This window comes from Triplophysa rosa, linkage group LG3 (genome assembly GCF_024868665.1).
Source record: "Triplophysa rosa linkage group LG3, Trosa_1v2, whole genome shotgun sequence".
NCBI classification, from domain to species: Eukaryota; Metazoa; Chordata; class Actinopteri; order Cypriniformes; family Nemacheilidae; genus Triplophysa; species Triplophysa rosa.
The window spans coordinates 6,880,683-6,893,749 of record NC_079892.1 but is presented as its reverse complement, the minus strand read 5'-3'; the positions used below and the strand labels follow the sequence as shown (position 1 = coordinate 6,893,749).

The 13,067-nt window shown below is 37.7% G+C and overlaps 2 protein-coding genes across 5 annotated transcripts in view; one reads left to right on the top strand and one right to left on the bottom strand.

Moving 5' to 3' along the window:
- Positions 1 to 6,320, bottom strand: part of mical2b (microtubule associated monooxygenase, calponin and LIM domain containing 2b) — a 33,197-nt gene extending 26,877 nt beyond the window's left edge. For all 4 annotated transcript variants that reach the window (XM_057329580.1, XM_057329579.1, XM_057329581.1 and 1 more), the window contains exon 1: positions 6,148 to 6,320. The gene's annotated coding sequence lies outside the window, so the exon portion shown is untranslated. The remainder of the gene's footprint in view (positions 1 to 6,147) is intronic.
- A 1,108-nt stretch (positions 6,321 to 7,428) lies between these two features.
- dkk3b (dickkopf WNT signaling pathway inhibitor 3b) lies at positions 7,429 to 12,969 on the top strand. The gene is made up of 7 exons (XM_057329822.1): positions 7,429 to 7,698; positions 7,834 to 7,959; positions 8,469 to 8,549; positions 10,790 to 10,882; positions 11,534 to 11,678; positions 12,103 to 12,253; positions 12,394 to 12,969. The coding sequence occupies exons 1-7, from the start codon at positions 7,501 to 7,503 to the stop codon at positions 12,449 to 12,451; spliced, it is 852 nt and encodes a 283-aa protein (XP_057185805.1). The 5' UTR covers positions 7,429 to 7,500; the 3' UTR covers positions 12,452 to 12,969.
- The last annotated feature ends 98 nt before the right edge of the window (positions 12,970 to 13,067 follow it).

Below are 13,067 nucleotides of genomic sequence, written 5' to 3'. Positions count from 1 at the left end.
CTTGGGGGGAAAAAAGGGCGTTCTATACTGAACTGGTGCACAAAAATGCTCTACATTAAAGCAACACATTTAGTACGTGCTGCAAAACAGGCCAGACAAGTCACATTAACTCAGAGTGCATGACAGGATTACTGCATGCTGAGCAAAGCAAACTGGACAAAACAAAGGAACACTCGACCCTGGAATCAGGACACAGTTTGACCTAATAATAGAGAACCTGAGCCAAAACAATATTTTGCAGTAGACTACTCTCAAGAAATGCCATATAATACATCTTATTTTATGTACGCTTAAAGGGATAGTTAACCTGAAAATGAAAATTCTGTCATGATTTACTCACCCTTCAGTTGTTTCAAATCTGTATATATTAAATTTGTTATGTATAACACACAAAAAAGCATATTTTAAAGAATGTTGACAAACCAAACAATTCTGGGGCACCATTGACTACCATAGCAGATTTTTCCCACTATGGAAGTCAATAGCGCCCCAGAACTGTTTGGTTAAAAACATTCTTCCAAATATCTTTCTTTTGTGTTAAGCAAAACAACTGAATTTATACAGGCTTGAAACAACTTGAGGGTGAGCAAATTATTTTTTATTTTCTTTAAGAAGCGTAAGAATTCTGTTTCTCACCAATAAAGCCTTAAAAGGACAGTTCACCCAAATCACTTACAAAAACACAAGGAGAAGAAAAACATTGGTAACCAAACAACACTGGCCCCCATTAACTTCCATTGCATGGACACAAAACCACCAAGACATTTCTCAAAATATCTTCTTTTGTGTTCCACACAAGAAAGTCATATACAGTTTTTGAACCACATGAGGGTGAACAAATGACTAAATAAATTAAAACATTGGGTTATGCACTCAACAAAACGATGGTTCTGAATTTCTTCCATCTCTGTATTTCCATCAATGTCATGATCTGAAAAGGAAGTTTGACATGGCTACATACTTTGAACTCTTATTTCAAGAAGATGTAAAAAGCAATAAAAATCCATCAAATTGTTTTATGGGTGTTGAATAAGGCTGGGGAAATCTGAAGTGATGTTGCGCCAGCAACCTGTTCTCTCCCAATAGGGAATGGAAAACGAGATTGGGAGTGAAACCAGATCCTTCTGATAAGTGAATGATTTGAATGGGTGTGTGGAGATCATCTTAATGCATGCAAACTTGCAGAAAGCTTTTCCTGAGGTTCACTTGAATCTCTCCAGCCTAATCGAACAGGCAAGATGTCTCATTAGTTGCTCGTGTCTGTCATTTGCACAATTTCTTATTACTCTGAAAAACATAACCTGACCCAAATCCTTTAGACTGGAATCTCTTGAATTCTCCACGGACCAATGAGTGCACGGTTTCTAGCATGTCACAGTGGCCTGGGAAAGTTCCTGCTGCTAAATTTAACCATGTACTGTAAAGGCAGTAGAAAACTGCTCTAAAAACAACACGTGCTTAAAAACTGTGTAGTGTGTGTACCACCAACAAAAAGATTTTAAGTAATAGAACTGAAATCTATCCTACCTTACAAAGCACAAAAGCACAAATATCGCCATTAGCCTTTTGGACAAAATGGTGATGATGATGGCACAAATGCACGAGCAATTCAAACCCTTTACCATTGCCTCCATGATGTTCTTCAACAAGATCATTTACGTTTGACCATCCCGTCCATCATTACAAATAAACCAAACTACCCCATGCTGTGTCACTATTACTCCCCAAGCAGGACCCTTCAGTTAGACACAACATGCTCAACAAATTGATTCTGACAGCTTGCTTCTGCAACTCTTCGGTTTACCACCTTAAGCTGCTTTTGAAACTTTCCGCATGAGCTTTGAACCATCAAAGAGTTCAATCGCGTCTCAACGTCAAGGACTGTTTGAAGGTCACCTCAGTAGTGGATGTTACAGTACGTGCGCTTGTTGGGAACATACAACAGATCTGATGTGGAAGCAGAAAAATACACAAAGAAAAAAAAACTATAAATTATTGAAAAAGTAAACTTTACGATGCATGACCTGTGTTTTTGTACAAATAAAGGAGGAATGAAAAGAAGACAAACACTGCTTGAAAGAATTTGTGAGAAGCACTTTGCCAAGAACATCTAAGCATATCAAAACGGCGTTTTGGAATTTAAATGGAATCTTGCAATGGATGTTTATTCTCAATTAACTTTTGTAAAAATGAAACAAGTACACCAAATAAAAGTACATAATTCTGTAAATATTTCTCAGAAACTGCAGTAAGCGTTAACATAAAGCGCCACGCTGGACTATTTTCTGCTCAGTAGTTCCAGAGTCAAGATATCCGATATTGCATGAGGTCCAAGTCCATCCTGTTTGTGCACTTTTTGCTCCTTTATAGCGGAGAAGAATTTAAAGCCGCCCCTCGGCATTAAAACGAGTGCCAAAACTTTGGCGCTTTCTAAGAATTCAAAATATGGCATACAAAATGATGTCTAACCCCAAAAATGGCATTTTTGTGCCATATCCTGAGAAGGATGTGGAAAGCAAAATAAACCGAATATGGAATCTGCTATTTTGGGAATGGTACAATAACTCTACTCCCAACAAATTCCACAAACGCGCAAAACGCCAGGGGCCTCATGCACAAAGACTTGCGTTGATTCCTTACTAAAACATTGCGTACGGACAAAGCTGTAAATGTGCGTACGCACAAAAAAAACTCACGCCAGACATGAAGTTGGCGTGGAGGAACGCACATTCTCACGTTAATTTCACTGTTAGTACATTCGACCGTGAGCGTGAAAACTGGCGTACGCAACGTTTTTGTGTGTACGCGGCGTTGATACATGAGGCCCCAGGACTTATCACGCATTTGACTTAATGAGGGGGAAGATGTGGGTCAAACCCATAATGGATTCTCTAGACTAGAGTAACATCTTCAGCGAAGATTTGATCTTGACATTTAACCGGGCAAGGCAACACCCATGTGCAACTAGGAATTCCAAGTCATCAAATCTTGCCGGATCTACAATTCATTCAGATTCCCAAAGGAGACATAACTGCATACTGTACTGTATGTTGCCCAGTTGTTTTGCGGTTTGCGCAAAAATCTTTGGTATGGTAAGATAATTTATTAAAATTATACGGTGTGATGCAGTTACTGAGCAACAGGAGAAAATTTTCCCCACTGTCATAAATACATTTTAGACAACAAAATGATGCAGCAACCACAATTGTAGCCTGTTGAGCGTCACTAATTCTTGCGGCATGGCTGTGTTGATACGGGTACATTCCTGCTGAAATGTTCAGAATGGTCACTGCTCAGAATAGACAGGCATTGAGTTTCAAATTCTGCCATGGTGTGATTCTATAGCTGTGCAGCAATGTACAGCAAAGTTCAAAGCCTTGACATTAGGCCACAGAAAACCTCGAGTAAATAATGGACTCACTGCTCATGCAGAACATCATTGTGCTTCTGTAACTCCTTTGAGGTTTCCTGATGTACAGATACTTTGCAGACGTTCGGCAGCATCTTTCACGGATCGTGTTTTGTCGATAATACACCCACAACGATACTGTGCAAAAACAAGTTCTGACTTCCGCTTCAACGTTCTCTAACCCACTGGGAAATGGAGGCAAGAGACGTAAAGGAAATGGGGAGTTATGGGATTTGAATAAATGTGACACTGGTTCAGACATGCAGGTCAAAATCTATTTTAAAGGAACAGTTCACGCAAAAATGAAAATTCTGTCATCATTTACTCACCCTCGAGTTGGTCCAAATCTGTATACATTTCTTTGTTCTGATGAACACAGAGAAAGATATTTGGAAGAATGCTTGTAACCAAACAGTTCTTGGCCACCATTGACTACCATAGTAGGAAAAATTGCTTTATACATTTCTTTGTTCTGTTAAACACAAAAGAAGATATTTTTAAAGAATGTAGGAAAGCAAACAGTTCTGGGGCACCATTGTAATTTTTCCTATAGTATAAAAATAGTATAAAGTAGTATAAAGCAATTTTTCCTAATATGATAGTCAATGGTGGCCAATAACTGTTTGGTTACAAGCATTCTTCCAAATATCTTTCTCTGTGTTTGAGGGTATGACAGAATTTTCCTTTTTGGCTGAGCCGTCCCTTTAAATGGCACACACCAAAACAGTTTCAACTAAAACAAGTGGCCGATAGGATACCTTGGTATAGATTACATTAGAACAGTTTTATTACCATTCATTTCAAAACTACATCTAAAATCAATGAGCAAAATGGACCCAATGAACTGAGTATTAAACAACTCACCACTTTGTTCCACAGACACAAGATATCAAATGTTAACACGAAGCAACTCTAAAAATATGGGTGTACATATGTTCTTCTCAGTTGTGTCAAAAATAAAAAAGTATTAAGTAGCCTGTAGGGTTTCTATATCAAGTAAACTGCTCTTACTTTGTCTTAAAGGAATAGCTCACTTTCAAAAGGAAAATTCTGTCATTATTTACACGCCCTCTTGTCATTTCAAACCTGTATGACTTTCTTCTGCAGAACACAAATGAAGATATTAAAAAATAAAGCCAGTAACCAAAAACCGTTGGTCCCCATTGACTTGCATTGGTTTTGTGTCCACAATAGAAGTCAATGGGGACCAACGTTTTTTGGTAACCGACAATTTTTTTTATATCTCTTCACTTGTGCTCATATTATACAGTCATACAGGTTTGAAATGACAAGAGGAGCTGTGGTTGATTTAACAGAAACCTGTTTGATAGAGTATCAGGATAGCCCTTATAAGTCAACAACAGCATATCCCAAGAAGTGAGGACTGGGTAACACTGTCTATCACTCTGTCCTCCAGTTTTCAGAGGGGAAAATGTGTTGAAAAAGCTCATCTGAAAGATAATACTATCACTGGCTAAAAACCTTGGCAGAACCTAGACATTTTGCATTGTTAAAAATGTGATAAAATGTTAAAAGGTTCACCTGTAAGAGAGAGTCTAACACCCAAAAGGCAAATTAATATTATATACCACGTGACTCCGGTAGGCTATAAAATTACATTTTGAATACATTACAAGGACTTTAGGATATAGACATAATGGACTTACATTAAGCAAAACCAAATATTTATCTACGCAACCTTGGAAGACTCATTACAAAACACAAACAGAATAGAATCACAAGTGGACGCATTACATAAATCAATAATGATTAATTAACCGAGACACATCTGACACCAGTCAAAGCCTATGGATTTCTATACTGTACATACTGTACTAACAATGAATAATCCTGTACAACTGGGTGAAAAACAGAATTCGAACCAATTTACATGACATTATGGAAGTTGGGAAACTTCCAAAGGCGTTATAAATGTGTAAAAGTGTGTACCATTCCTGATAAAAACAATATTTTACATTCTAATGGTTTCCACAAATAGCATTATGAACCATCAGCTGTTTACCAATAAAACCATTAAAATGTTATGTAAAGTATATTGTGTGTCTTGGGCCTTATTTTAGATGTAATGACATTTCATCCACCAGATAACATCCCACCAATATATAACCCAACGCATTACCAGTACAGCCCCAGAGACCATTACAGTTTCCATTAAAACCAATACAACTCCCATTATAACAATTCAATCTATTAGAATTTCTGTCATGTTTATAAAGCAATTCTTAATATAGATACATTCGTAGTTACAGGTTATGCTAATTCAGCATCTATATTTTGTACACCTACCATGTAACTCATATTTATAGCATGGGACCAAAACATCTTGGTCATGTGATCAATTTGGTCAATGGTTGTATCAGGCAATTGATATGATGACCAAAACGAAGGTTTACTGCATTATCTAAGAGAAAAACTACAAAGGAAACCCAGACAGCTGACAAGCATGGTGGTTAATTATTTACACCACACTTAGAAATGAAGCTGACTAAGGTGTAATCCAACACTCCACTGGATATCCAATACAAACTTGCCATTATTGATTTGCAACTTCACTGATATGAACAGTTAGTGAAAACCTACACTATATCCTTACTATTTCTCAAATATTAACCCTGGTTTATGTTATGTATCCTGCCAGTGCAGCGCGCGTCCGCTTCAAGTTTCCCAACAGCTCGCGCAGTGACACGCGCTCAAATAAAGCGTAACAGAAAACTTACTTTAACCTCTGTAATGTGACCCCAGCGCATGCGACAGACGCTCCCGTCCAAATTCAGTCGAATAGCGATCGATTTTATCCGTACAACGTATATGACATGATGTTTATTTCACATAGACAGTTTCAGAGTGAAATGTTTGTATGGGTCCATCCGCTCTGATGTTGTTACCGGTCGCGCTCGCGACTCGCTGGCTCTTTATGCGCTTTATAATTAGAGGCGGCGCTTCCCGTGACGCCCAGTGGAAAGTTCAGATACACTTGGAGGGGCGAATCCCATCCTTAAACTTGAAACGTCTCAGTGGAGACTGTTTTGATGGTTTAAGCCGTAAAAAATTACCCTCGACAGAGTTTTAGAATAAGATCTTGTCAAATAGCTACGTGTTTACAGAACAATGATCTATGCTACATAGGCCTGCATATGCATGTAATATAAAGACTGAATCAATAATCTTGCAAATGGATTTTCCAACAAACGCCTCATGTTCCGGGGCAGGCACCTATAGTCGTCACCCACAGCAGACTTTAAACATGCACTCGATGCTGCTTACTTTCTATACAATATTGCTATATTATAATTTTGCATTGATTTTATATCTTGATAAATATGAATATCAGCATGCAGCTTACCCACAACAATGAAAGAGGCGATTTAGAGTCGTAGAGTTCAGCTGGCACGAGCAGTTTAATCGCGCGCATGCTGGCAGGTGTCTCATTAGGGCAGATAAATCAGATGCTGTGCTCTGTCGCCATCTAGTGACCGACAACACGCAACTCACCAAATGATTGCAATGCACAGACATTCACATGCAAGAGAAATTTGTGTGATGTCACTTTAGTACGAACGTTTCGATAATGAAAAGAAACACAAATATTTTCAAGACATCGGTATATTTTTAAAAAGTATAATTGGGGTTTGATTGGATGAGCTTCGTTTGAGACATTTATAAAAACAGACGCTTTCAAATATCTTCATTCAAAAGCAGTTTATCGTTTATTTATAATGCATTATCTAATTATTATTAACATTGTTATTAGGTAGGCATATGTTAATAAAATATGTTTCTTATGTAAGCAATACACAACTCCACTGGAAGCAGTGATTTGACCATTTTAAGTATTTATTTGTTTTAAAGTGTTTGTTTTTTATGAACCCATTTTAAGTCTATATTTGTTCTATTTTAAGTTAAAAACCGCTGCGCTGTCGCTTTAATAATTTAGCCATCAGACGCAATGGTGAGCCAAAAATCTTTTTCCGGTCTTTTTTTCCCCTCAAAGTTTCCAAATAAACCACGTCCAAGGGATAGGCACAGTGTGTGATTCTCGGCAGGGGTAACTCGCTTAAACCCCCAAAACGATGCTGAAGTTTGCGTTATTGTCGTTTTGTGTGTGTTTGGTGGTGGGCAGCACAGTGAACAGAAGGGGACATGGGGACATCGGCGAGACCCTGGAGGCGCATGTAGCGCAGGGACAGACCACTTTAAACGAGATGTTCAGAGAGGTGGAAAAACTGATGGAGGACACAAAGCACAAACTCGAAGAGGCTGTGCATCAGGTATGAATGCATGAAAAGACAAGACTAACATTTTTTCTTAAAGCTCAAGCGCTCTCGTCGTGTACTCAAATAGTCTAGTGAGAGGATTCACCTTAAAATTTTGTTAAAATGATACTGTATAAAATATATAATTAGATGGAGAACGAGTCTTCAAAATCGCTGTTACATGGACGCAACTTGCCGGCCAGTTTTCACAATGAAACAACAACAGAGATTAAACTGGGCAATCGGACCATCCAACTGATAGAGAAGATCGACAAGGTAGGCTACAGTGTTTCCAGTGTCCAAAGTTTATAATCTATATATTATTATTGTTGTTGTATATGAAGAGTTTGGTTCCAAAATAAGATAACTTCTAATTTTCAAAAAACAGGTTTTTTATTGAGCATTCCAATTAATATCAATCAAACTGCAGTTGGTTTGTTTTGATTTAAGACATAATAACTCAAAAAATACAGCTAAATAACACAATAAAACACAATAAAAACACGATAACATAATAAAAAAATGTTTAAAATGGAGTTGTCTCATTTTGGAAACAAACTCTTCATATTATAATCTAGATTTGATTTGCATAGTGCTGCGCATGTGCATTTGTGGACTGAAATATATAGTATGATTTATATATTAAGTCTGTTAAGACTTCATAAAGACCACATTAGGAGTCAATTGCCATGAGAAAAGGGTTTAATGGAGTTGAAAGTCATTGTAATTCCAGCACAGGGTTTTCTTTTAACTCTCTGTGACTAACAGCTGCTTTTCCTCTCTAGGAAACAGACAATAAGACTGGGAAAACTCAATTTTCCAGAACTCTTATTCAAAGCCCCGTTCGGTGGAATGAAGTAGATCGTGTAAGTCATTTCACTTATAAATGGCTCTTATTCCAGTTGTTGCAAAATATTTATTTGTTGAAAACAGAAATGCCCTGGTATGTAAACACTCTGGGCGCTGAGTTTTATTGTCACCTTGACAACCTGAGGTTAAAAAAAGTTGATTTGTTAAAACCAAGCATGGATTTTCCACATCGCCAGTCCTCATATTAGAACCCGCTGTTTGCTTGTGGCACAAAACTTGCCTTATTAAAGGGACAGTTCACCCAAAACTGACAAGTCATTTTTTTACACATCCAAACCTGTATGACTTTCGTTCTTCTGCCGAATTCAAAAGGAGATATTTTTAAGAATGTTGGTAACAAACCACATTGTCACCAATTGATTTCCATTATATAGACACAAACCACTGAGACATTTCTCAAAATATCTTCTTTTGTGTTCCCCAGAAGAGTCATATACAGGTTTTGAAAGTCATGAGGGTGAATAAACGATGACAGAAGTTTCATTTTTCTGAACTGTCCCTTTAAGGATACTGATCTAAACAGTGAATTCCTGTAAACTGTTTGATGAAGTTGCTGAGGTACAGATGGTTCGCATCTATCCTCCCGCTCACTTTTGTCAAGACCTACGCAGTTTCCCATGTTGCACTCAAAACAGGAGTCGTGTTACCAAAATCTGAGCTTTTACTTCTTATGTGACTCATAAGACTCATGTGCCTTTCACAGAATTTAGTCTTAAATCCCTGATCACATATAAACGTACACATGGGCTTGTGCGTTGCCACATGCTATAAATGCTTTACCAGACAGCCGTTGGCATTAGAAGTCTTTGGTCATGCGGTCATCTGGCATCTTGGCATTATACTGTACATTACACGGTGTGATTAGGACAGCTGGAAAAAATGCATTGTGTGGTCAAGAGTTGATGCTAGAAGTCCTGTTGCCGTGAAGTAACGCTTAGTGGTTTGCTAATCATTGTGCACGCCGTGGCAAATCTTAGCTCATAGTTAAAAGATATGCATCGCATAGGCTATTATCGTATGTGTATATGTTACATGGCTTCTTACGTTAATAAATAAAATTGCACATATTTAATACATATCAAACAGTGTTTCCTTGTTGTTTTTGTCCCAGTAGAGAGGAAGTTGGTCTAGAAGAGTTTTTTTTTCTTTCGTGTGACTCATTTGGAAACGTCTCAGGCTACATGTCTAGACTCTAGACGCTGTAGCTCTTTATAAGGGGGAGGGTTCAGCTTTGATCTTGGCTGCTAACTGGTCGGCTGAGCTGTATTTTTGCACTTTCAGCTCTGTTAATCTGCGAACAGTTCAGCTAATGATTATCAAACGTCACCGTTTAAAAATGAACTCGAGTCTGCAGTTGCGCTAGACCTGTTTTAATTTGCTAATAGTTTCAGAGATTAAAAACACAACCTCCTTTCCATTAGGTCATAAGAAAAACTCACAGTTTCCACCAGTTCATCGTAATTCCGATGTCATAGCATCTCGAAAGAAAAACAAACAAACAAAAGACTGTGTTTGATAATGGTGACACAAGTGTGTTTCTCTGTTAACGGTATTTTTTCCCCGCAAAGTCCAAACTGGATTTCTGTTTGGAAGGTGAAGCACCTCTTCGGAATTTCCTGATCTGCAATCCAAAACAAACACATTCTATTAAAGTAGTTAAAGTTCCAATGTGTATTTTTTTGGAGTATCTATTGACAGAACTGCAATATAGTATACATAACTGTATAAAGACCTTACATAATGAAGTATGTTTTTATTACCTTAGAATGAGCTATTTCTATCTACATAAACTGCGGGTCCCCTCACATGGTATTTGCCATGTTGTTTCTACAGTAGCCCTGAACGGACAAACTGCTCTACAGAGCGCGTTTCGTAAATACATTATCTCCTTCAGCAAAGAAGCGAAAATGTGACAACATCTTTGTTCTGTGTCAGCCACCGTAGTGCTTCAAAAGGGAGGGGTGAACTGAGCCGTTGGTTGCAATTCGCAACCTCACAACTAGATGCCGCTAAATTTCATACACTGGACCTTAAAGAGCTGCTAAATGACCTGCTGTCAATTGTTAACATTTGCTTTTGACAATCTCCATTTATTTATGGAGTTACGATGAAGAGCTTCTTCAAACATGTTATCCAGCAGCTTTTTTATTATTGTTTATTCACGATGTGTGCACAATTGTTCACTGCCAGTGTCTGTACAGTGTATGATCTGTGTGTTTTTTCTTTGTTCATTTAGGAGTGCATGATTGATGAGGATTGTGAAGATGGAAGCTACTGTCTGTACGAGATCATCACCTCGAAATGTGTCCCATGCCAGACAGCTAATATGGTGTGTGCTTTTATAATAAGCATCATTTAAGTTCATTTTCTGTCAATTGCAGTAAGATAAAAAGAAGTTATAATTATATATATATATATACTATACAATAGCCATACCTAATCATATACAACTCATAATAACAAAACAAATAATTTCTCAAAATGGGATCATTTTTTATGTACTTTATATTGAACATTGTACTAACAGTATTTCTTATAGGCAATGCATCTTTAAAACCGAAAGCATAAAATAGACTTAATCATTTACTCATCCTCATGTCATTCCAAACCTGAATGACTTTCTTTCTTCTTCAGAACACAGAAGAAGATATTTTGAAGAACGTTGGTAACCAAACATTGGCTCCCATTGACTTCCAATGTATGGACACAAAACCACTGAGACTCAAAATATCTTCTTATGTGTTCCACAGAAGAAAGAGTCATATAGTCTTATAAAGGTTTACACAAGGGTGAATTCTTGTATTTTTGGGTAAACTATCCCTTTAAAATGCAATCTGTGCAACAAGCGGTTAAAGCTCAATTATTTGCTAAATTGTGTAAAAGAATACTTGTTGCATTGCAAGCAGTAATATTTGAAATCTATAGGATAAAAACGGTCATTTAGTTTTGTTCTTCCTAAACTTCTCGATACTTTTTCTAGGAGTGCACAAAAGATGAGGAGTGTTGCGGCGAGCAGCTGTGTGTGTGGGGTGTTTGTGCTCACAACCGAACCAAAGGACAATCCGGAACAATCTGTCAGTACCAGAATGACTGTAGTCCTCAACATTGCTGTGCCTTTCACAAAGGTAGTACACCTCAACAGCATGTCAAAGCATAGAAAAAAACATCAATTCATCTTAAAGATAATGCAAGACGATATCCACAATGAGCAATGGGATGTGTTGGAAAAATCTGCAAAGGCAGTTTTTCAGAGAGCAGGGGCCTCCCGGTTGGATGGTCTCTCCTGAAATTACTAAATTGTTTCCTTAAACTTGGAATCTGACTCCCCTCAATAAATCTCACCGCTGCGCCCAAAACACGCTCGAGTATCCAGTTTGTTCTGCAGTTTTCTTAGCGTTGCCAGATAATCATGAATCAGACAGCATTACGCAACGACAACATTTTGCTGGCGATCTAATATTTTTTACTTCCTTTCCTGTGTTACACCTCTCTCTGTGGTCTCATTCTGTTATCTCCCCCACCGTCTAACTTTTTATATCATATCTCCAGCGCTTCTCTTCCCCGTGTGTCGGCCCAAGCCACAGGAGGGTCAGGGCTGTCACAATCACCCTAACCAGCTAATGGATCTCTTACTGTGGGACGAGGAAGGGCCGCGCGAGCACTGCCCATGTGCTGCAGGTCTGAACTGTCAGCCTCTCGGGTGAGCGAACAGATAGAAACCCAATAATGACTTTTGAACAGTAGTGTTTTGTCTTTTATGATCCAGAGCTTGCCAATACATACCTCAGAATAAACATTTAAAGAAATACAGACCAGACACTTTTTTGTTTTATGCTACAGGAAAAAATCAGTGTGTGTGGATGACAGGAATTCCTCTGGTGAAGGGATTTTGGACTGAACGCTTTGACAGGAACTGAACATTATCGGTGGTTCATTATGCTCTGCATAGTGTCTTCCTGTAATTTATAATATTACTTTTTATTGTAATCTGTAATCATTATTTGTAATTTGCTTGCCACCAAAGTTAAAAGAATAACAACCTTTTCCAAACACCACCACCAAGAAGAGCAATTTTGAAAGACACTGTGTTTTGATCTTTTTTTATGGTCTATGAATTGCTAAATTCTAGTCTTGTCTGTGTATTAAACTGTATTCAAATTTTTAGGCACTTTTTTATGTCAATGACAATGTTCCTATTTTTGTGGATTTCGCTGTACATCGTATTCCTTACGATATAGTTCTGGAACAAGTAGCGTATGCTGTATGTGTTTATTTTTGTAGCTTCTTAATAGTGTTAATTTTCCACAAACAAATAATAAATCGATCGTTGTTCACATTTGAACAATAGGGGGCAGTATTGAATTGCGTTAGTTACAGAGAAGGTGAGAAAATGGACATTTGATATTCTATCCCATTAACAATTCGTTTACAGCTTTTAATATATGGAAATAAAACGGTCACAATGATGACTCGAAAGAAAATAAGCTCACATAGTTTATTCTTGATTTCTTTTG